The following is a 25680-nucleotide window of genomic DNA, read 5'->3' as shown; positions in this document are numbered from 1 at the left end:
TAGGCTTCCTATTCCGAACTACCTGTACGCTTCATGGAACGAGGTATACAGATAGTTCGGAATAGGAAGCCTAGTCCGAACTATCTAGTTCGTGCCGCGTGTAGCCGAGGGCACGGAGTCCGAACTAGCAGACATTTAAAAATGGCGGCGCCCGGCAACATGCAAATGAAGCCCGGGAAATTCAAATCCTGGGCTTCATTTGCAAGTTCGTATGACTACATTAACCACCCTAGTTCGAAGTAGGGTGATAGTGTAGACATACCCTCAGAGTCCTTATCCGAGGCCTGGCTCCTGTACTGTATAGCACGTGCTCGTTGTCGCACTGCATCAACCACCAAGGAGTTGGGGAGCGGATGCGTAAACAGGAACTCTGACTCCTTGGGTGGCACAAAGTATTTCTTGTCGGCCTTTTTATTTGTAGGTTATGAGCCAATGAGCTGTGGGACCGATGCTGGGGTTGCCCACAGTGCATTGACGACCTCCAAAATGGCCTCACTGAGGGATATAGCCAGTTTAGAAGGTTGGGATGTGTCTAGGTTTCTGAATAGACAGTGGTGTTTACTCTGAAACTCAGTGAGCTGGATCTCCTGAGAGAGAGCGACCCTTTTAAAAGGCTCCTGGAATTGTCTAATATCATCCGGGGGCAAGATGTCTCTTGGTATCACTGCCTCGTCCAGTGAGGATGATGAAGAGTTTACAGGAGACTCCTGAGGTTGATGGGGTTGTTCGAAGCATTGCTCCTCCTCAGCGTGGGAGGGGGGAGGCGGTGGCAAACACGGACTATGTGCAGATGGAGGTGGGTCGATAGCCAGTGAGTAACGTAAAGATGAGTTGTACGACCTGGGCTTGATCGGTGATAGGCATGGTGATATGGTGAATGGGTTTTATAGAAGGTCCGTCTGTCATATGGGTCTCTATAATAGTATGAGGAGTGGTCGTAATGATGAGACCTTCTGTAGGATTTCCTGTAGGAGTAGCTAGGAGATCAAGGAGACAATGGAGGTAAGTAGAACCTTCAGCTCAAGGGAGAGGGAGAGACAGAAAAACGATGGTGCCGGGGGCACTGACCCGATTGGTACCAGTGCTCCCTTGGCAGTGTTAAGAAAGGCGATGGCAGGCACTCCGTGGAGGGGAACCTCCTAGGTGGTGACCTCCTCAGTGACTGGGGTGGAGGAGGTGAGGAGGGTTCTGGAGAAAACACTGGGGATGGACTCCGTTGCTGCTGCATTTTGGCCGTAGCCTTTCTAGGCTGTGCCCATGTTGGTGCCGATATCGGTACCGGATCGTCCGGTCCCTCGGGAGGTGTGGAGACCAGTGCCATCTGCAGTGCCGGCAACATTAGTGCCGCAGTCGGAGCGGGGTCTTCTGAGCACATTCGTGCCGCTTGGGGGTCAGAGGCGGTCAGTGCTGGTCTTGGGGTTGGTGCCGGCAGCATCAGCGCAGGTCGAGCTGAACTCACTGGTGTGGATGGTGCCAGTGTGATGTGCCTAGACATTGCTGGTGCCATGGGCCTCGGTGCCGGTGGATGACTCACTATCGGCACCAAGGGTCCAGATTTTGCTGCTTTAGACGGTGCAAGCCGCAGTTTGGACAGACCAGAAGTGCCAGGTTTGGAGCCAATGCTCAATCTGCCACGCGAAGTGGCAGGCAGAGTGTGGGTTGGAGACGGCTAGGACTATAAGAACTCTGCCAGGGAGCTCAGTGGGGGCCGAGCCTCTGAGGGAGACAGAGGCCTGTCCAGAGCTCCTGGCTGAGGAGGCTGGGACCTGGCCTGGGCCTCCCACAGCTGCCTCCCCTAAGGCCAGCAAAGACTTCCCTGCCAGAGCTGCTGAGGCCTGGCCAAGTCAGCCAGCAGAGCTACCCTCTGACTCAGAGGAACCCGGGGCTCTTCTGGTGCCTGGGGATACAGAGGACTGGCCTGGGCCTGAGGTCCTGCTCGAGCCCCAAGGCCTGCGGAAACTCCTGGAACCTGAGGGCTTGCTGGAGCCGGTGAACCGGCTGGAACCCCGAAGCCTGCCTGAACCCTGGGGCCTGATGAACCCGCTGGACCCTGCAGAGCTCCAACCCACTGAACCCTGGACTGGGCCACCTGGACCCTGCTGGGACGACACCACCCTCAACTCCCTGACTGACCTGCCGGAGACACAGGTACCTGTGAAGGGGGAGTTGAGGACTGGCCCAGGGGGTAGCATGGGCTGAGAGCAGCCCTAGGCCAGCACGTTGAGGGCTGGAGCCCCTGCTGAGCCAGTAGCAGCTGCACTGCTGCATCCAGGGCCCCTGGGTCAGGGCGCAGTAGAGTGGGTGGGCCTGCCCCTCCCCCTGCCACCCACCGACCAGGTGGCAGTCTCCTCCCTCGCCACTGCTGCAGGTGCGCTACCTGCCCTGCTCCTGAACCAGGAGCTCTCTCAAACCTGGGTGTTTGTTGCCCCGCCCTGCCCCAGGGCCAGGGCTTGCTTATTGTGTTTATTGCCCCACCCTAAGCTAGGCCAGGGCCACCATTTTGACTAGCTGCCCCGCCCTGCACCAGGGCCCGGGCTCAGCTACTGTGTTTGCCCTGCTGTGCTCAAGGGCCTGGGCTTGTTTAAACCTGTGTTTGGTACCCCGCCCTTCTCAAGGGCCCGGGCTTACATACTGCGCTTTGGAATCCGGCTGGGATCCGGGCCGGACCTTTTAAAGGGGCAGGTCTAGGACTGTTGCCCTGCCCAGAACTGTGAGCTGAGAGACGTGAGTAGACTTCTTCCCTGTGTCCCAGACCTGAAGCAAGGCTGGGCATGTGAACTATTACCTCTCACCCCAGACCTAAAGCAAGGCCGGGACCATGAACTACTGAACCCTTCTACCCGTCTGGGATAAGGCCTGGCTGTGGGACTAGAGACTTGGGGACAATTGACAAGGGCTGCGCAGTGGGACAGGCGTATCGCCCACTGACCCGGAGGTGGAGGAACCCCTCCAGGAGGCCAACCAGCCTACAACCCACCCCCGGAAGGGGGGAGCTCAGACTGTTGTGGGGCAGGGATCCCGCCACCTGCCATCTGAGCTAATTCCCAGGACCGACGCTGGTGGTGCTGTGGCAGTGAGTGTACCCCGTTACAGCAGTTTTTGTTTGATTTGTTAAAATTGTGGCGCCAAAACAAAAAAGTAGTCAATATAACGGTCTTCTATTGATATGTGTTTTAGTAGTTAAATTGCTGAACTATCACTGCTCATTAAAAGTACTGTCATATGGGTGGAAATCGGGTAATTATTGCATTTTATTAGTATTAGCAGAACTGACTTAAATGGGGCCTGTGTGCTGTGTAGTCTTGCCTTAATCTTTGTATTCATGCCCATCAGTATGAAATAAGCTATTTGCATATATATGCAACCACACTTAATTTGCGGCCCCCAGCATGTGCTCTGAGTATCATTGTGGCCCCCGGGGCTTTCAAAGTTAAGTAGCCATGATCTAGATGGTGCTTGGCCCTGCCATGAGTGCAAGTGACGAAGGAGCTAGCGAAAAGGTGTGTGCTAACAGGGAGTTTAAAGAGGGAGTTCTCCACGTAAAGGAGAAACAGATACAGGACTCTTGAGGGAAGTGTGTTGTGTTTGGGGCTTTCTTGCTGTGTGCTGAGCTTGTGTTTGAGAGTGAGGGTTGGTGTGTGTGGTTTTTTCCCGCCTGTGTTTGTGAGTGAGGCTTTTTTTTTTTCCACTTGCCCTTTCCCCTCCCCTTCATGGAGTGTGTGCTGTGACTGGCAGGTGGAAACTGTTGGCTACTAATTAAAGTTTGAATTCTAGAAGCCTCTGTTGGTTGGCTGAGCCTTGGTAGGGGGAGGGACTTTCAGGCAGTCCACGGTTTTATAAAGCACTGAGCAAGTGACCAAGGCACTTGCAAACAGATGAGTGCTAACAGGGAGTTTAGAGAGGGAGTTGGAAAGGGGAGAGGAAAGGGTGTGAGGTTCTCTTGCCTTTCTTTTAAATCCTTTTTCCAGAACAGCAGGTATAGATGGTGATAGGTCTCCTGTTGTTACCTGCATAGCAAGTGCATGTTAGTCTTGCTCCCAGAAGAAAGAACAGATTTCATCTGCATTAAGTGCAAGCTGGTCACCATTTTCGAAGAAAAAATGAGAGGACTGGAGGCCCAAGTGTCGATCCTACACTTGATCAGAGAGGATGAAGACTTCCTCGAGAGAAGGCAGTGTTTAATCCTGCAAGTACAGCAGACAGAAGAGCCAGAGAGGGCAGTATGGGACCGGGAAGAGAACTGGCAGCATGTAACTTCTAGAAGGGGAAAAAGGCCAGCACAGGAATCCCCCAATGCTATAGAGGTAAGTAATTGCTTTCAGGCTCTCTCCACAGGCTTTACAGTGCTGAATGCTTTGGAAGGGACCTCACAAGGAAGAAACTGTAAGGGAACACCATCTACTGGAAGGCATGGGACGCATAGTCCTAGGGATGGGGGGTCCACGACCCCCCCCAAAAGAAGATGACGGATGGTGGTGGTCAGGGACTCCCTCCTAAGAGGGACTGAGCCATCCATCTGCCGTCCGGATCTGGAATCTGGAGAGGTGTGCTGCTTACTGGGAGCTCGAATTCAGGATGTGACTAAGAGGCTTACAAAACTGATCAAACCTTTGGATCGCTATCCCGTCCTGCTTCTCCATGTGGGAACTAACGATATGGCCAAGAATGACTTTGAGTGGGTTACTGCAGATTATGCAGTGCCGGGAAGAAGGATCAAAGAATTCGGAGTGGAAGTGGTGTTCTCGTCCATCCTCTCTGTTGAAGGGAAAGGACTGGGCAGGGATCGTCGAATTGAGGAAGTCAATGCGTGGTTGTGCAGGTGGTGTCGCAGAGAGGGCTTTGGCTTCTTCAACCATGGGACTCTGTTCTGGGCACAAGGATTGTTAGGAAGAGATGGAATCTACCTAACCAAGAGAGGAAGGAGCATCTTCGCGGGCAGGCTTGCAAACCTAGTGAGGAGGGCTTTAAACTAGGTTCATTGGGGGACGGTGACCAAAACTCTGAAGGGAGTGGGAAAGTCAGATACCAGGAAGAAATGCAAAAAGGAACAAGCAAGAAAGCAGGACCCCTGATTCCAGTGGAGAAGATAGGGCAATCAACTGGTTATCTGAGGTGTTTGTACACTAATGCGAGAAACCTGGGCAAGAAACAGGAAGAACTGGAGGCCCTGGCCCAGTCCAAAAAATATGATTTAATTGGGATAACAAAGACTTGGTAGGATGATTCGCATGAGTGGAGCACTGTCATCGAACAGTATAAACTGTTCAGGAAGAACAGACAGGGGAGGAAAGGAGGAGGAGTTGCACTATATGTAAGAGAGCACTAAGATTGCTCAGAACTCCAGTATATAGAGGGAGAAAAACCCTTTGGGAGTCTATGGGTTAAGTTTAGAGGTGCAAACAACAGCAGTGATGTTGTGGTTGGGGTCTACTACAAGCCCTGAATCAGGTGGATGAGGTAGATGAGGCTTTCTTCGGACAACTGAACGAAGCTTCCAGATCGCAGGCCCTGGTTCTCATGGGGGACTTTAATCACCCTGACATCTGTTGGGAAACCAATACGGCAGTACACAGGCAATCCAGGAAGTTTTTGGAGAATGTTGAGGATAACGTCTTGACACAAGTGCTGAAGGATCCGACCAGGGGCCGTGCACAGCCTGACCTTCTGCTCACAAACAGGGAGGAACTAATAGGGGAAGTGGAGGTGGGTGACAATCTGGGAAGCAGTGATCATGAGATGGTAGATTTCAGGATCCTGACCAAAGGAAGAAAAGAGAGTAGTAAAATACACACCTTGGACTTAAGAAAAGAAGATTTGACTCCCTCAGATATCTGATGGGCAGAATCCCCTGGGATGCTAACATGAAGGGGAAAGGAGTCCAGAACAGCTGGCAGTATTTTAAAGAAGCCTTACTGAAGGCACAGAAAGAAACCATCCCGATGTGTAGCAAGAGAGGCAAACATAGTAGGAGACCGGATTGGCTTACAGGGGAAATCCTTGGTGAACTTAAGCACAAAAAGGAAGCTTACAAAAAGTGGAAACTTGGACAAATGACGAGGGAGGAGTTTAAACGTATAGCTCGAGAATGCTGGGGGGTTATCAGGAAGGCGAAAGCGCAAATGGAATTGCGACTGGCTAAGGATGTGAAGGATAACAAGAAAGGTTTCTACAGGCATTTTAACAAGAAGAAGGTGATCAGAGAGGGTGTGCGGACCCTAATGGATGAAGGAGGTAACATAGTGACAGATGATATGCGGAAAGCTGAAGTACTCAATGCTTTCTTTGCCTCTGTATTCACGGACAAGGTCGGCTCCTGGATTTGTGCACTATGTGATGGAATATGGGATGAAGATGGACAGCCCTTGGTGGGTAAAGAACAGGTTAGGAACTATTAGAAAAGCTAAACGTACACAAATCCATGGGTCTGGACTTAATGCATCTGAGGGTACTGAGGGAGTTGGAAAATATCATTGAGGAGCCTTTGGCTATTATCTTTGAAAAGTCGTGGAGATCAGGAGAAATCCCGGATGACTGGAAAAAGGCAAATGTAGTGTCCATCTTCAAAAAAGGGAGGAAGGACAATCCAGGGAACTATTGGCCAGTCAGTCTTACCTGGGTTCCTGGAAAAATCATGAAAGGGATCCTTAAGGAATCCATTTTGAGGCACTTGAAAGAGAGGAAATTGCTCAGGAATAGTCAGCATGGATTCACAAAGGGCAAGTCGTGCCTGACCAATCTGATTAGCTTCTATGATGAGGTAACTGGCTCTGTGGACATGGGAAAGTCAGTGAATGTGATATACCTTGACTTGAGCAAGGATTTTGATACGGTCTCCCACAACATTCTTGCCAGCAAGTTAAGGGAATGTTGATTGGATAAATAGACAGTAAGATGAATAGTAAGAGGGCTAGAAGGCCGGACCCAGTGGGTAGTGATCAACTGCTCAATGTCAGGATGGCGGTCGGTTTCTAGCGGAGTGCCACAAGGTTCAGTTCTAGGACTGCTTTTGTTCAATATCTTTATTAATGACCTGGATGAGGGGATGGATTGCACCCTCAGGAAGTTTTCAGATGACAGTAAGCTGGGGGGAGAGGTAGATACGCTTGAGGGTAGAGATAGGGTCCAGAGTGACTTAGACAAATTGGAGGATTGGGCCTCAAGAAATCTGATGAGGTTCAACAAGGAAAAGTGCAGAGTCTTGCACTTGGGATGGAAGAATCCCAAGCATTGTTACAGGCTGGGGACCAACCAGCTAAGTAGTAGTTCTGCAGAAATGGACAACAGTGTTCCCTTGTAGCCAAGAAGGCTAATGGCATATTAGGGTGCATTAGGAGGAGCATTGCCAGCAGATCCAGAGAACTGATTATTCCCTTTATTTGGCTCTGGTAAGACCCCATCTGGAGTATTATGTCCAGTTTTTATTTCTCTGGGTGGGTAGTTGAAGTTTATAAAAGCAAATTGAAAGAGCCAAATGAATACCTAGAAACCATCTACTACAAGACAGACCCAAGAAAACCAACAATAGAACACCACTTGTCATCACCTAGAGCTCCCAACTTAAACCTGTCCAACACATTATCAATAAATTACAGCCTATACTGGAACAGGACACTAAACTCCAAGAGGCTCTGGGAGACAGACACCATAGTCTCCTAGGGTATGTCTACATTACAAAGTTAGTTCGAACTAACGGACGTTAGTTCGAACTAACTTTAATAGGTGCTACACTAGCGCTCTGCTAGTTCGAATTTGAATCGAACTAGCGGAGCGCTTAGTTCGAACTAGGAAAACCTCATTTTACGAGGACTAACGCCTAGTTCGAACTAGCTAGTTCGAACTAAGGGCTGTGTAGCCCTTTAGTTCGAACTAGTGGGAGGCTAGCCCTCCCCAGGTTTCCCTGGTGGCCACTCTGGCCAACACCAGGGAAACTCTATGCCCCCCTCCCGGCCCCGGACCCCTTAAAGGGGCACGGGCTGGCTACGGTGCCCGTGCCAGGTGCAAGCCTGCCAGCACCCAGCTAGCAGACCCTGCACCTGGCACGGCACAGAGCCACCCACCCGATGCCCCCCAGCCCACCCCCTCTTGCCGGGACCAGGCTGGCGGCTCCCGGGAGCTTGCCCTGGACCGCAAGAGGCGGGCACCTTCCTGGGCTAGTGCGGACATCGTGGACCTCGTCCACGATCTCCGCACTAGGCACAGGAAAGTGGCCGTCTAGGGCAGGAGAGCTGCCAGCCTGGCCACCCAGGACCAGGTGTGCATGAAAATCAAGGGGGTCCACTGAGACCCCCGACACTGAGCCCTGAGCTTACAATGGCCGTACTGGGTCAGACCAAAGGTCCATCTAGCCCAGTAGCCTGTCTGCCGACAGAGGCCAACCCTAGGGACCCTGGAGGGGATGGACCGAAGACAATGACCAAGCCATTTGTCTCGTGCCATCCCTCTCCAGCCTTCCACAAACTTTGGGCAGGGACACCACTCCTACCCTCTGGCTAATAGGACTCCATGGACCCAACCTCCATCACTTTATCTCACTTCCCTTTAAACTCTGTTCTAGTTGTAGCCTTCACAGCCTCCTGCAGCAAGGAGTTCCACAGGTTAACTATTTGCTTTGTCAACAACAACAACAACTTTCTCTTACTAGTTTGAAGCCTGCTACCCATTCCTTTCCTTTGGTGTCCTCTAGTCCTTCTTTATGGGAACTCATGAAGAACTTTTATGAATGCACCCTCTCCACCCAACCCCTGCTTTTAGAGACCTCTATCCTGTCCCCCCTCCGTCTCCTCTTTTCTAAGCTGAACAGTCCCAGTCTCTGTAGCCTCTCTTCATCTGGGACCTGTTCCCAACCCCTGATCATGTTAGTTGCCCTCCCCTCTCCCAGCCTTTCTCTTCCCCTCTCCCACCTCCTTTTCCCAGTCTCCCCCAGTTTTTTTTCAATAAAGACAGAGTCAATGTTGGAAGAAACGTTATCTTTATTTTGTACATCAATAAGAAGGGGGGCTAAGGAAGGGTAAGTGGAAGGAGGTGAGGGAGGAATGGGGTATGAGCCCCCGATGGGGAGGACTGGGCTGGCTCTGCGGGCTTCTGGGGGTGGAAGCTCTCCTGCAGCCCCCCAATTACTCCCTCTCCCCAGATGGCAGCCTGCAGCAAGTGCAGCTGGGCTGATGGCCGAGTGGTGTGATGTGCCCAGTGTGGGCACTCAGGGCACTCCAAGCCAGAACTTCTTTGCAAGCGGGGCACCCCTTAGAACTGTGTGTCCGGGGTGGGGGTCGGGACCCTTTAAGCGCAGCCCTCGGCTAGCCTGAGACAGCATCTCCATGCTCTAAGTCCTCCTCTGATGCCCTGCCGGCACTGCTTCCGGCCATCCTTAAGCCCTGTTCAGAGTCCACTCAATGTGGACTTGCTAGTTCGAACTAGCAAAACGCTAATTCGAACTAGTTTTTAGTTCTAGACGCGTTAGTTCGAACTAGCTTAGTTCGAATTAACTAATTCGAACTAAGTTAGTTCGAACTAACTTTGTAGTGTAGACATACCCCCATAGACAACCACCTAACCTCAAGATGATTCTTACCAACAACCACAAGACATACCACACTAATACCAACCCTGGTACCTTCCCTTGCAACAAACCCCATTGCCAGCTTTGTCCACATATTCACTCTGCTGACACCATTATTGGGCCTAACCAAGTGAGTTATAAGATCAAGAATAAATATTATTGCGCATCCAGAAATATAATCTATGCTATCATGTGCTGAAAGTGTCCATCTGCTATGTACATTGGACAAACGTCTCAGACACTTCGCCAAAGAATCAAGGCCCACAAAACAGACATTAGACAGGATCACAATGAAAAAACAGTTTCTTGCCATTTCAACCAGAAAGGACACTGTCTCAATGACCTAATCACATGCATCCTACTTCAGAAGACATTCAAATCTGCACTTGAAAGGGAATCCTCTGAACTGGCATTCATGCTAAAATTCGACATTCTCCTCAGGGGGCTGAACAAAGACCCCAACTACCTTACCCATTACAAAGATAGCTTCCCCAATTATCACCTCTAATACCATTAACTCACAGACATCTCCCCTTCCCCACCTCTAATATCATTAACTCACAGGCATTTACCTTCCTCCCCCCCTCCCCCGCATCCCTCCTCTGTTCTGAAATGTGATTTGTCCTTTTCATATGTGTTCATTTTTTTTAATTGTATCCTTTGGTATATATGGTTGTGACTATTTTCTTCCACTATTTGATCTGAGGAAGTGGGTCTGGCCCACGAAAGCTCATCATCTAATAAACCATCTTGTTAGTCTTTAACGTGCTACATAGTCCTGTATTTTGTTTCAGCTACACCAGACTAACACGGCTACATTTCTATCACTAAATAATCTTGGGAAATTCCTGATAGGTACAGATAGTGCCCTAAACACATCCGGTGTCAACTATGTAAGGATAGGAGAGTCTTTACTACTGTGGAATAACAGATTTTGGATCTTTGCAGAGCAATTCTGCTCAATGCTGCCTTCATCTATGCTGTCAAATATAATGGCTCTGTGTCGGGATAGAGGATTTACTCCTCGTTCTGGAGATTGTGTGGAAAAATTAATCAGGTCTGAGAACCAGAACTGTCTTGGCCATGCCAGTACCAGCATGATAATTACAGTTGCAGGCTTCCATTGGAACCTATGCTGAAGAGTCCAAAGGTCTAGGACCTAGAGATGCTCTAGGTGAAATCCCAATTGAGTGTGGAATCCTTTATCACTAGTGTCTTAAATGGCAATGGTGAGGAAAAAGAGAGTCCTACCAACTGAATGAGAATAGGACTTCTAGGTGACTTTTATGGGAAGATATGAAGATTTTTAACCATGCAACTTAGGTGGAGTATGGCATACAATGTTATGTAAATGCAGGAGACTATGGGATCTAGACATCTGAGGTATACTTGTCCTTAGGTTTGAGAACGAGCCTGTAAATAGTTGATGAGAGCTATGATGATGTTTAGGCAAATAAACTTTGCTGCTTTAGACTATAAATTATAGCCTCTGGGTTGGTACTAATACTGACTTTTATATGCTGACTTTGTGACCTGGGGCAGTAAAATGCTAAAGCGTTTGATGAATGGAGCTGGTCACATGCTGTGTGATTTCTCCAGAATAAATCAATTGTTGAGGACTCTCTCAAGGCAATAGAAATGGTCATAGATTTTGTATTTGAGATACCTTCTCTCCACACTGGGCACTCAACTGGAGGGTGAGAATGGTGTGCCATCAGCTGACCTTCAGAGACTATCAAGTTACACTTGTTGCAATTTAAGGCAAGTCTTATTCAGCTTTTGTTTTCTTGAACAAGCTGAAATGTCCATTATTAAGTGGTAACCCCACATCACAAGAAAGGCAATTCTTAAAATCTGGAGACTTCAGTTCAGCCATAAAGGCAGGAACCTAGTACTAAGGAAGCCTCACAAGGTAAGGAATTAAAAAAAAATTAAAGGGCTGAGGAGGGGAGAAACTTGTGATAAACCCATTAACATTAAATGTGCTAAAACTTCCTGCATTTTATGCACTCTGGGAAGCAGGACAATAGGGTCCAAGTGCAACCCCAGTGGCCATTACTAGCCAAAGATTGTGAGCTTGAGCACAGGGAACATACATCACAAATGGAATAGATAGGAACAAGGATTAAAAAAAATCTGGATTTTCACCCAAGGAGTGTTATTTTTGACTAATGTGAGGACATTTTCCCCTCTGATTGCTTTTCCTTCTCCTTCTCCTTCAGATGAATGAAGAGCATCAGGTATTTCTGGACTTCTTTCTAGCAGATTTGGTTCATTCTTTCTGAGAGCAGAGAGATGCTGTGAACAATGAACCTAGCTTAATACTTCATTAGAAATGAGCTTCATATACATCCACGTAATTTGTTCCACTCACTTACCAACCATTTCTATAATGGTATTAATAAGAAGAATTTTACAAATAAAACAAAAGAAAGGGAGAGGAAATAGTAGTCTCCTTTTCCAATTGAAATCTTTCCCATAACTATCCAAAACCAGTGCTGTGATAAATAGGAAAAATTGGTGTTGTACAACGTTTTAAAGAAATAATTTTTGATACACGACATTATCTGAAATAGTAAATAAAATAAGTAAAGAATTGTGAGACAAAACAATACCTATGTAGGTATAGGAGAATCTGGTTCCCTCTAGTGGTATGTTTTATACTAGCATTAATTCAGATTAGGAAAAAATGCATGTGACAGCAGCTGTATGCAGTGATGTAGATATGTTGGGCCCAGGATATTAGAAAGACAAGATGGATGGGAATATATCTTTAACTAAATCAATTTATTTTGGTGAGAGAGACATGTTTTTCAACTGGTCTCCCTTAACAACAGAGGTTGGTTCAAAAAAATACATTACCTCACCCATCTTGTCTCAATAGTGACAGCTATGGATTTTAGAAACTGATATATTTAGAAAAAACAAACACACACTTTTTCCTTCAGCTCCAATATACTTTTCTGTGAAGTCTGGAAGTGTGGTATTTCCATGTGTAATACTTTCTGTACATTGAACAAATCACTTCATTTTATACTTTCACATCTGTTGATACGACCTACTGAATAGATGCATAAGTCCATCTAATAATATGAATATATTTTACCAGAGATATCATCATCTTCATTCCAACCTGGACGATTCCCTCTTTCTTCTACTATAGTGCCTGTCTTCTTTTTTAGTAAGTATTGACGACCAATCGTCATCTTCCCTGCACGCTTGGCTCCTTTCACAATTGTTTTTGAGAAGGTACTACAATTCAGAAATAAACAACAATACCTGATGTCAAAATGTAGGTAAAACACAATAGTTATCTTTAACTCTCACTAATATTCAGTGTCTATGTCAGTATACCAAAATACATTTTTAGGATGTATCTTTTCACCCACAAAAAGCATGTTTTATAATGTTTTCATTTAATTTAAAGAAAGGAAATGGATGTTAGGACCTCAGAAAATGGCTCCTAATATAATTTTAAATGGTTAGTCCTGAGATTTAAGAAAATGTGCTGTGGCAACACTATTCTAACTATATTCAATAGTAAAAAATAAGCAACTATCTCCTGTTTGTAGATGTTGAATTTTGTTGGCAAAACAGCAACAAAATCTTCCTCATTAACGGATTGAAGACAGGAAAAAAGATCTAAAAACCTCTTTATTTCAGAACTATGTTGGGATTCTAGCCCACTTACCAAAAAAGCACTAATTAATAGAGGAAGACATTAATTATTGTAACAGACTAATAATCTATCTTGTCTAGTAAACGGCCTAATAATAGCAAGTAACATTCATAAATTTCAAGGCCAGAAGGAACCATTGTGATAATCTAGTCTGAGCCCCTACATTTAATTTAAATAAAAAATCATCAGTGATGAAGAATCCACCAGGATCCTTGGTAAATTGTTACAGTGAGTAATTACTTACACTGTTAAAACCTTACATTATTTCCCATATGATTTGTTGAGCTTCAGCTTTCAGATGCTGGATTATGCTTTACCTTTCCCTCCTATTTTGAAGAGCCCATTATTAGATATTGCTTCTCCATGTAGCCACTTATAAATTTTGTTCAAGTCAGCTCTTAACCTTCTCTTTGTTAAGCAAAATAAATCCAATTACTTAAGTTTATCACTATTAAAGCATGTTTTCTAAGCCTTTAATCATTCTCTTGACTCTTCTTTGAACTCTTTTCAGTTTTTTCAGTATCCTTCTTGAACTACGGACACCAGAATTGGAACACCAGTGCCAAACAGAGATAAAATAATGTCTCTATTTCTACTTGACATTCCCCTGTTTATGCATCTAAGGATGGATTACATTAGCTCTTTAAGCAGCAGCATAACTGGGAGTTCCTACATGTATATGTTTATACTAGAAAACTCACTGAGCGTTACCCAGGGAGAGAATGTGGTGGTGGTGAATACAGGCCTCCTGGTGGTGCTCCCCGGGCCCGGCCTGAGTACAGGAGAAGGGCCGTGAAGACCTCTCACCAGTGTTCCCTGGGCCTGGCCTGTAGGGATTGGGAAGAAGGTCTGGAAGTGCTGGGGGAGGATTGGTGGGCTGTTGCTGCGCTGCACTGCCTGGCCCTGGCAGTGCCTCAGTGGTGTCAGGTAGAGATTTAGGGGTGGGAGCCACTTACCTGTGCTGGTGACAGGCAAGATGGTGAGCCCTGTGCCCAGTTGTCACTCCGTTGGTAGTGCAATATACTATTAGGTGGTGCAACGTAGGGAGGGGAAGGATAGCTCATTGGTTTGAGCATTAGCCTGCTAATCCCAGGGTTGTGAATTCAATCCTTGCAGAGACCATTTAGGGATTTGGGGCAAAAATTTGTCAGGGATGGTACTTGTTCCTACTGTGAAGGCAGGGGACTGGACTCAATGACCTTTCAAGGTCCCTTCTCTAGGAGATGGGCAATCTCCATTAATTTTTTTTTTGTTAATTTGCAATATAGTGCTCTCCTGTGCTCACTGCCCCCAGTGGTGACTGAATATAGCATCCCTCTACTCAGTCCCCTCCCTTTCCATGTTATGGAAAACAATCAAATTCCAGGCACATCCCAATTTCCTGACACAATCAAACACTGACCATGCTTTAAGTTATGGTAAGAGGAAGCTACATACCAAATATTGTGGTCCTAGCTCTTACCCTTTAGGAGGGGTTGTTGAACAGATGGACTCACAGACAGACCTAGAGACAGAATCACACATCTTTATACACACACACACACACACACACACACACACACACACACACACACACACACACACACACACACACACAAATGTATAGTATATGCTTGCATCCAGCTTGCCAAGTGATTCAGATTGTTCTATAATCAGTGATCTGTCTTCTTTACTTAATGCTCTCCCAATTGTTATGTTGCCTGCAATTTTCACCAGTGATAATTTTGTTTTTTCTAGTCATTAATAAAAATGTTATACAGAACAGGATCAAAACCTGATCCATGCGGAATGCCACTGGAAACATACATACTCAGGGACAATTTCCCATTGTTTGGCCATACCAAATTAAGGTAACAGTGTTTTATGGTTGGGGGAGGGAGTCTGGGAATCATGAAAACTGCTGAAAAAGGGGGGCAGTGGGTCGCTGACTCATCACCTGGAAATGCAGGGCTTGAAAAGAACACAGCTCAGCCTCCATTTTACACACACCAAGGTTGAGGCAGGACCCAAAATTCAGTCTTGATCTTGCATTAAGTTTCTGCAGGAGGGCTTCATCTTACAGCTTAACTCAACTCTTGTTGCAAAGGGCAATGAGCAGGGAGGATGGGGACAAACTCCCTACCACTGGGCTACGTCTACACTGGCCCCTCTTCCGGAAGGGGCATGTAAATTTCAGCAGTCGTCGTAGGGAAATCCGCGGGGGATTTAAATATCCCCCGCGGCATTTAAATAAAAATGTCCGCCGCTTTTTTCCGGCTTTTAAAAAAGCCGGAAAAGAGCGTCTAGACTGGCCCCGATCCTCCGGAAAAAGTGCCCTTTTCCGGAGGCTCTTATTCTTACTTCAAAGTAAGAATAAGAGCCTCCGGAAAAGGGCACTTTTTCCGGAGGATCGGGGCCAGTGTAGACGCTCTTTTCCGGCTTTTTTAAAAGCTGGAAAAAAGCGGCGGACATTTTTATTTAAATGCCGCGGGGGATATTTAAATCCCCCGCGGATTTCCCTACGACGACTGCTGAAATTTACATGCCCCTTCCGGAAGAGGGGCCAGTGTAGACGTAGCCCTGGAGTCTCAGAATATGGGTAGGAGCAGAAAGCTCCAGAGTCCAAGTTTACTGAGCTACATTCCCTGTGGAAGTGGAGAAAGAGCGGTGAGTGGGAAGGAGAAAGGAGAAAGCTCTCCATATACTTAGTCTCAGGCAGCATGACTCCTTAAAGACACATAGCAGGCAGGAGAAAAGATTCTCACAGCAGGGGGAGTTGAGTTTTCCTCTCCCTCCTAGTTACTGTTGCAGGAACAAGAAATTAGGGAGTAAGCAAACCCTGCCCAAGACAAACAGAGTGCTGTAATTTTGTCTGAAGGTAAGCCCAGAGCTGGATCCTTGCTCCAGGGACTGGGGAAGCACCTTTGATTACCAAGGACAGCCTACCAGATTTGGACAATGGGGGAGCTCAGGGTGAAGTACTCACCCAGGCAAGTGAGCCTGCTGTGTTTCCTGGTGGCATAGTCAACCAAGATTTGATACAAGTAATCAGGGTTCTTGTGTTTGAGGTCTACATGCTGCATAAGGTGTGTGTAAGGGGGTTGGATCAAAGACATTCAACTTAGGTCCATGGGCCCAGATTTAATACATCCGAGGGTACTGAGGGAGTTGGCAAATGTCATTGAAGAACCTTTGGCCATTATCTTTGAAAACTCGTGGAGATTGGGAGAGATCCTGGATGATTGGAAAAAGGCAAATGTAGTGCCCATCTTCAAAAAAGGGAAGAAGAGAATCCAAGGAACTAGATACCAGTCAGCCGTACATCAGTCCCCAGAAAAATCATGGAAAGGATCCTCAAGAAATCCATTTTGAAGCACTTGGAAGAGGGGAAAGTGGTCAAGAATAGTCAACATGGATGCACGAAGGGCAAGTCATGCCTGACCAATCTGATTAGCTTCTATGATGAGGTAACTGGCTCTGTGGATATGAGAAAGTCAGTGGATATGATATAGCTTGACTTAAGTAAAGCTTTTGATACGGTCTCCCACAATATTCTTGTCCGCAAGTTAAGGGAGTATGGATTGGATAAATGGACTGAAAGATTAATAGAACGCTGGCTAAACTGTCGGGCCCAACGAGCAGTGATCAATGGCTCGATGTCAGGTTGGCAGTCGGTTTCTAGCAGAGCGTCCCAAAGATCTGTTTTAGGACCGTTTTTGTTCAATATCTTTATTAATGACCTGGACGAGGGGATGGATTGCACCTTCAGCAAGTTCGCAGATGACACTAAGCTAGGGGGAGAGATAGATACACTGGAGGGCAGGGATAGGGTCCAGAGTGACCTCGGCAGATTAGAGGATTGGGCCAAAAGAAATCTCATGAGGTTCAACAAGGACAAGTGTAGAGTGCTGCACTTGGGATGGAAGAATCCCAAGCACTGTTACAAGCTGGGGACCGACAAGCGAAGTAGCAGTTCTGCAGAAAAGGACCTGGGGATTACAGTGGATGAGAAGCTGGATATGAGTTAACAGTGTGCCCTCGTAGCCAAGAAGGCTAATGGCATATTAAGGCGCATTAGGAGGAGCATTGCCAGCAGATCTAGAGAAGTGATTATTCCCTTTATTCGGCTTTGATGAGGCCACTTCTGGAGTATTGTGTCCAGTTCTGGGCCCCCCATTATAGAAAGAATGTGGATGCATTGGAGAGGGTCCAGCAGAGGGAGATCAAAATGATAAGGGGGCTGGAGCGTATGACCTATGAGGAGGGGCTGAGGGATTTAACATAAGAACATAACATAAGAACGGCTGTACTGGGTCAGACCAAAGGTCCATCTAGCCCAGTATCCTGTCTGCTGACAGTGGCCAGCACCAGGTGCCCCGGAGAGGGTGGATCAAAGACAATGATCAAGCGATTTGTCTCCTGCCATCCCTCTCCAGCCTCTGACAAACAGAGGCCAAGGACACCATTTTATCCCCTGGCTAATAGCCTTTTATGGACCTAACCTCCATGAAATTATCTAGCTTCTCTTTAAACTCTATTATAGTCCTAGCCTCCACAGCCTCCTCTGGCAAGGAGTTCCACACGCTGACTACACGCTGTGTGAAGAAGAACTTTCTTTTATTAGTTTTAAACCTGCTACCCATTAATTTCATTTGGTGTCCTCTAGTTCTTCTATTTAGGGAACTAATAAATAACTTTTCTTTATCGGCCCTCTCCACACTACTCATGATTTTATATACCTCTATCATATCCCCCCTCAGTCTCCTCTTTTCTAAACTGAAAAGTCCCAGTCGCTTTAACCTCTCCTCATACAGGACCTGTTCCAAACCCCTAATCATTTTAGTTGCCCTTTTCTGAACCCTTTCCAAGGCCAAAATATCTTTTTTGAGGAGAGGAGACCACATCTATACACAGTATTCAAGATGTGGGCGTACCATAGTTTTATACAGGGGCAGTAAGATATTCTGGGTCTTATTTTCTATCCCTTTCTTAATAATTCCTAGCATCCTATTTGCCTTTTTGACCGCCGCTGCACACTGCGTGGAAGTTTTCAGAGAACTGTCCACGATAACTCCAAGATCTCTTTCCTGATTTGTCGTAGCCAAATTAGCCCCCATCATACTGTACGTATAGTTGGGGTTATTTTTCCCGATGTGCATTACTTTACACTTATCCACATTAAATTTCATTTGCCATTTTGTTGCCCAATCACTCAGTTTGGTGAGATCTTCTTGGAGTCCCTCACAGTCTGCTTCTGTCTTGACTATCCTAAACAGTTTGGTATCATTTGCAAACTTTACTACCTCACTGCTTACCCCTTTCTCCAGATCATTTATGAATAAGTTGAAAAGGATTGGTCCCAGGACTGACCCTTGGGGTACACCACTAGTTACCCCTCTCCATTCTGAAAATTTACCATTTATTCCTACCCTTTGTTTCCTGTCTTTTAACCAGTTCTCAATCCAAGGAAGGACCTTCCCTCTTATCCCATGGCCATGTAATTTACACAAGAGCCTTTGGTGAGGGACCTTGTCAAAGGCTTTCTGAAAATCTAAGTATACTATATTTACTGGATCCCCCTTGTCCGCATGTTTGTTAACTCCTTCAAAGAACTCTAATAGATTAGTAAGACATGATTTCCCTTTACAGAAACCATGTTGACTTTTGTCCAACAAATTATGTTCTTCTACATGCTTCACAATTTTATTCTTTACTATTGTTTCGACTAATTTGCCCGGTACTGAAGTTAGACTTACCGGTCTGTAATTGCCAGGATCGCCTCTACAGCCCTTTTTAAATATTGGGGTCACATTGGCTACCTTCCAGTCATTAGGTACGGAAGCAGATTTAAGGGATAGGTTACAAACCACACATAATAGCTCAGCAATTTCCCATTTGAGTTCTTTTAGAACCCTTGGATGAATGCTATCCGGTCCTGGAGATTTGTTAACATTAAGTTTTTCTATTTGTTCCAAAACCTCCTCTAATGACACTTCAATCCGGGACAGTTCCTCAGATTCGTCACCCACAAAGGACGGTGCAAATTTGGGAATCTCCCCAACGTCCTCCGCCATGAAGACTGAAGCAAAGAAATCATTTAGTTTCTCTGCAATGGCTTTATCGTCCTTCATTGCTCCTTTTATATCTCGATCATCTAGGGGACCCACAGGTTTTTTAGCAGGCTTCCTGCGTTTAATGTACTTAAAAAACATTTTGTTATTTCTTTTTGAGTTTTTGGCTAGCTGTTCCTCAAAATCTTTTTTTGCTTTTCTTATTACATTTTTACACTTGATTTGACAGTGTTTATGTTCCTTTCTATTTATCTCACTAGGATTGGACTTCCACTTCTTAAAAGATACCTTTTTGTCCGTCACTGCTTCTTCTACATGGTGGTTAAGCCATGGTGACTCTTTTTTAGGTCTCTTGCTATGTTTTTTAATTTGGGGTATACATTTAAGTTGGGCCTCTATTATGGTGTCTTTAAAAAGTTTCCATGCAGCTTGCAGGGATTTGGCTCTAGTCACTGTTCCTTGTAATTTCTGTTTAACTAACCTCCTCATTTTTGCATAATTCCCCTTTTTAAAATTAAATGCCAGGGTGCTGGACTGCTGATGTGTACTTCCCACCACAGGAATGTTGAATGTTATTATATTATGGTCACTATTCCCAAGCGGTCCTGAACGGTTATTTCCTGGACCTGATCCTGCGCTCCACTCAGGACTAAATCGAGAATTGCCTCTCCCCTTGTGGGTTCCTGTACCAGCTGCTCCAAGAAGCAGTCATTTAAGCCATTGAGAAATTTTATCTCCGCTTCTCTTCCTGAAGTGACATGTATCCAGTCAATATGGGGGTAATTAAAATTCCCCATTATTATAGAGTTCTTTATTTTGGTAACCTCTCTAATCTCCCTCAGCATTTCAATGTCAGTATTGCTGTCCTGGTCAGGTGGTCGGTAATATATCCCTACTGCTAATTGCTTATTATTGGAGCATGGAATTACTATCCATAGCAATTCTATTGAACATGTTGATTCACTTAATATTTTTATTTAATTTGATTCTACATTATCTTTCACATACAGTGCCACTCCGCCACCCACCCGGCCTGCTCTATCCTTTCGATATATTTTATATCCTGGTATGATTGTGTTCCACAGATTTTCCTCATTCCACCAGGTTTCAGTGATGCCTATTATGTCAATCTCCTCATTTAATACGAGGTACTCTAGTTCACCCATCTTATTAGTCAGACTCCTAGCATTTCTGTACAAGCACTTTAAAAATTTGCCACTGCTTATTTGTCTGCCCTTCCCTGATGCATTGGATTCCTTTGTATGCGGTTGTTCATCTGCTCTGGCCCATGGTTTGCCCTCTTCCCTCCTCTCTTTCTGACTACAGCTTAGAGAATCTCTATCAATGGATTCTCCTCTAAGAGAAGTCTCCCTCCGATTTACGTGCATCTCCGCACCAATCGGCTTTCCCCCATCTCTTAGTTTAAAAACTGCTCTGCGGCCTTTTTAATGTTTCGTGCCAGCACTCTGGTTCCACCCTGGTTTAGGTGAAGCCCATCCTTCCTGTATAGGCTCCCCCTCTCCCAAAAGTGTCCCCAATTCCTAATAAATCCAAACCCCTCTTCCCTACGCCATCGTCTCATCCACACATTGAGACTCTGAAGCTCTGCCTGCCTACCTGGCCCTACGCGTAGAACTGGAAGCATTTCCGAGAATGCCAGCATAGAGGTCCTGGATTTCAGTCTCTTTCCTAGAAGCCTAAATTTGGCCTCCAGGACATCTCTCCTACCCTTTCCTATGTCATTGGTACCTACATGTAGCACGACCACCAGCTCCTCCCCAGCACTACACATAAGTCTATCTAGATGCCTCGAGAGATCCGCAACCTTCGCACCAGGCAGGCAAGTGACCATACGATTCTCCCGGTCTTCACAAACCCAACTATCTATGTTTCTAACGATTGGATCACCCACAACTAAGACCTGCCTCTTCCTAACTGGCTTTCCCTCTCCCTCAGAGGTATCCTCAGTGTGAGAGGATACCGCAACATCCTCTGGGAGGAGGGTCCCAACTACGGGATGGTTTCCCTCTGCTCCCATTGAATGCTCTGTTCCCTTGAGACTTTCATCCTCCTTAAGAGCACTGGGGCTCTTAGACTGAAGTTGGGACAGTACTACAGTGTCCCGGAAAGTCTCATCAACATAGCTCTCTACCTCCCTTAGCTCCTCCAGTTCAGCCACCCTGGGTTTGTTTTGGTTTGGGTTTGTTTAGTCTGCAGAAGAGAAGAGTGAGGGGTGATTTGATAGCAGGGGAGGGGAGGTTCCAAAGAGGATGGAGAAAGGCTGTTCACTGTACTGACAAATGGCAGAACAAGGAGCAATGGTCTCAAGTTACAGCGAGAGAGGTCTAGGTTGGATATTAGGAAAAACTACTTCCCTAGGCGGGTAGTGAAGCACTGGAATAGGTTTCCTAGGGAGGTGGTGGAATCTCCATCCTTAGAGGTTTTTAAGTCTTGGCTTGACAACGCGCTGGCTGGGTTGATTTAGTTGGGATTGATCCTGCCTTGGGGCTGGACTTGATGACCTCCTGAGGTCTCTTCCAGCTCTATGATTCTATGATTCTAGGTGATTGCAGGAGCGGAGGGAGATGCGAGAGGCAGGGGTGAGGTAAATCATCAACCAAGGAAGGCTCACAATTGCAAAGGTGTTTGGATCTGCTGGGGGAAAGGCTGCAAAAGGGAATTCAGGATGGGACAGGGATGGGGATAGGGAAATGCAGGCACTGGCACTAGTGATTCCCCTGAGGCGTTACACACAAACAAAAACGAAACAATAATAAACAACACCCTCAGTGCAGTGTCATGTGGGCTGGCCAGATACTGTCTTCAGTTTGTCAGGGGTACCCATATTGCACAGCTCCTACAGGCGAAATTACAGTTCTTCCAATGGCTATGGACCCTGACAGCAGCCCAGCATGGTTACATATATTAATATAATTGTGCGAACATTCTATACACCTCCGGGTGTACATATGATCAGAGCAGTTGCTTTGCAGCACCTGTACTTTCAGGAATGCATGCGAAAAGTGGCATTGAGTCATATACAGAACATTCCCACCACCATGGGGATGTACAAGAAGCAGGGTATGACAAGTGCTATCTGCAGGTAGGCCCGGCATAAATGGGGTGTGGGTGACAGAATGAAAGGATCACCAATGGGTCCAATTTCGGGACTGGATTTTTTAGCAGGGATTCATACCCCCCTTTTTCATGTGAAATATTAATAATAATTAAATCAAGTGTGCGGTTTGGCCTGTTGTCCTGATGATATTTCCACAAGAATGAATTTGGGGCACAGTCCCAAGGCCATCTAAACAGTGATCTGTGGACAACTGTCTCTGGACAATTTGGTTTTTATTCCTCCTCCCCCAAGGCTAGCATCAAGCAGGAATGGAATAGGCTAGGATCTCCTTGAGACTAACGCAGTCAATCAAATTGGTGGTCTGGGTTTATTGGGGGATTCTTGTCTCCACTATGTAATGCAGTAATTATTTTCAGTTTGGCCATGTGGTTAAGACAATCATTCTACAAGAATGAATTTTGGTGGATCTTGTGGTTTCAATCCCAAGGCTTTGCCCCCCAAAGGCCTCCAGGGAATTACTTTGTTTCATAACCTCTGGGTCTGACAAAAGATTAGCACATGACTTATATCATTTTCAGGTCCACAGAATTTGGGAACTGGCAGCTGGAGCCCGCCAGGAACACAGGCAAATGCTAATGGTGCTATGGAACCTTTGTGTACAATGGTAATCAGTGTGGTTGCTCTACACACATGGCCCAGCTGAGAGACGTTTCAATGTTTTGATGCAATTTCAGGAGCAGGAAGGCCTGTCATCAGTATAATCCATTACAGAGGACATCAGTTATCCCGCAATCTCAAATCGCCTTTCTGCCGTTACATTTGTCAGCAGACTATCCTGTGATCTTGATCCTTGCAGTGGTTTCTTTGTCTGATGGGTTTTGGCTGGGTGGTCACATTCCTGTGCTCCTAAGGTAGATTCCCATTGTTTTATCAAGTTTACATTCTCAGGGGGTATGTCTACACTACAATGTTAGTTCGAACTAACAGACGTTAGTTCGAACTAACATTCATAGCCGCTACACTAGCGCTCTGCTAGTTCGAATTTGAATCGAACTAGTGGAGCGCTTAGTTCGAACTAGGAAAACCTCATTTTACGAGGATTAAGCCTAGTTCGAACTAGCTAGTTCGAATTAAGGGGTGTGTAGCCCCTTAATTTGAACTAGTGGGAGGCTAGCCCTCCCCAGGTTTCCCTGGTGGCCACTCTGGCCAACACCAGGGAAACTCTATGCCCCCTTCCCGGCCCCGGACCCCTTAAAGGGGCAGGGGCTGGCTACGGTGCCCGTGCCAGGTGCAAGCCTGCCAGCACCCAGCCAGCAGACCCTGCACCTGGCACGGCACAGAGCCACCCACCCGATGTCCCCCAGCCCACCCCCTCTTCCCGGGACCAGGCTGGCGGCTCCCGGGAGCTTGCCCTGGACCGCAAGAGGCGGGCACCTTCCTGGGCTAGTGCAGACATCGTGGACCTCATCCACGATCTCCGCACTAGGCACAGGAAAGTGGCCGTCTAGGGCAGGAGAGCTGCCAGCCTGGCCACCCAGGAGCAGGTGTGCATGAAAATCAAGGGGGTCCACTGAGACCCCCAACCCTGAGCCCTGAGCTTACAATGGCCGTCCTGGGTCAGACCAAAGGTCCATCTAGCCCAGTAGCCTGTCTGCCGACAGCGGCCAACCCTAGGGACCCTGGAGGGGATGGACCGAAGACAGTGACCAAGCCATTTGTCTCGTGCCATCCCTCTCCAGCCTTCCACAAACTTTGGGCAGGGACACCACTCCTACCCCCTGGCTAAGACTACTCCATGGACCCAACCTCCATGACTTGATCTCACTTCCCTTTAAACTCTGTTCTAATTGTAGCCTTCACAGCCTCCTGCAGCAAGGAGTTCCACAGGTTAACTATTTGCTTTGGGAAGAACAACTTTCTCTTATAGTTTGAAGCCTGCTACCCATTCCTTTCCTTTGGTGTCCTCTAGTCCTTCTTTATGGGAACTCATGAAGAACTTTTATGAATGCACCCTCTCCACCCAACCCCTGCTTTTAGAGACCTCTATCCTGTCCCCGCTCCATCTCCTCTTTTCTAAGCTGAACAGTCCCAGTCTCTGTAGCCTCTCTTCATCTGGGTGCTCCCTCAAATCCAGGTCCCCCTCAAACACTCTGGCCCCGTCTCCTTCCTGCCCCTTCTCTGAGGCCCCGCCTCTGCTCACTCCATTTTCCCTCCCCCATCCTCATCCACTTTTATCAGGCTAGGGGCAGAGGGCTGGAGTGCAGGGGAGGGGGATGTAGAGACTGATATTGGGCTAAGGGATTCGGAGTGTGGGAGGGGTTCTGAGCTGAGCCTTGGGCAGGGAGTTGAGGTGCAGGAGCAGGTTCAGGGTGCTAGCTCTCAGAGAGAGTTTGGATGCAGGGGGACTCAGGGCTAGGGCAGGGGTTTGGAGTGCAGGAGGGGTTCAGAATGTGGGCTCCAGCTGGGCATTGCTTACCACAGGTGACTTCTGGGTGATGGTGCAAGGAACTAAGGCAGGCTCACCCCTCCCCTGGCCCTGCACCACTCCCAAAAGCAGCCAGCAAACTCTCTCCATCCCTGCCCCCTGCTGCTCTGTGGAGATGGGGCTCAGAGTGGAGGGAGGGGCACCCTGACAACAGCAACCCCTCCTCTTCTTCCTATGCCCTGCACAGCAAGCAGGAGGCTTCTCAGGTTAGTTTGACAAGATCTATCTTCCATAAACCCAAGGCATTAATTAGCCTTCTTTAATTCTTTATTAACTGGGTCACATATCAGGTGCTCCATTATCTTACCTGGGATCAATGTCAGACTGACAGGCTTATGATTATCTGGGTCATCCCTTCTATCTTTTTAAAATATTGGAACAACTTTTGGAAATGAATCGGTGTTCCAAGACTTATTGAAATGTAACATTAATCATCCAGTTTGTTCCTCAATCTCTCAAAACTCTTGAATGCAGGTTATCTGGACCTACTTCAAAGAGTGACTAAAAACCCCAAACTCTACATTATGGAGCACCAGAAAAACTGGACACGACCATCCTATGAGTGTAAATTTCTTTTTACCTTTATTGGTGATCAGCCCACACTCTGAAGTATGAGCATCCTCATTATACATTGCCATAAAATTAGTATAACTGTAGATATTCATATACTTGCCTAATTGTATGCTTTGAATCTTATTACAGTAAATACTTCCATAATTTCCTAAGGCAAGTAGTTCAACAAGTTTATTATACACTTATATTACTAATTCATATATTTTTTTGTTGCTTTTATTTGCCATACCGATGTAACATACTTGATAGAAACCAGAC

At 46.7% G+C, this 25680-nt stretch overlaps 1 protein-coding gene across 10 annotated transcripts in view; it reads right to left on the bottom strand.

Moving 5' to 3' along the window:
- The window catches only part of SBF2 (SET binding factor 2), a 651649-nt gene that overhangs the window by 118657 nt on the left and 507312 nt on the right, over window positions 1-25680 (bottom strand). For all 10 annotated transcript variants that reach the window (XM_006129315.4, XM_025187865.2, XM_006129312.4 and 7 more), the window contains one exon: window positions 12663-12808. In XM_006129315.4, coding sequence (XP_006129377.1) covers window positions 12663-12808 — 146 coding nt within the window. The remainder of the gene's footprint in view (window positions 1-12662; window positions 12809-25680) is intronic.

The sequence above is a fragment of the Pelodiscus sinensis genome, chromosome 4 (assembly GCF_049634645.1).
Source record: "Pelodiscus sinensis isolate JC-2024 chromosome 4, ASM4963464v1, whole genome shotgun sequence".
NCBI lineage: Eukaryota > Metazoa > Chordata > Testudines > Trionychidae > Pelodiscus > Pelodiscus sinensis.
Note: the sequence above shows the minus strand (reverse complement) of the source record. Positions and strands in the feature narration are given on the sequence as shown.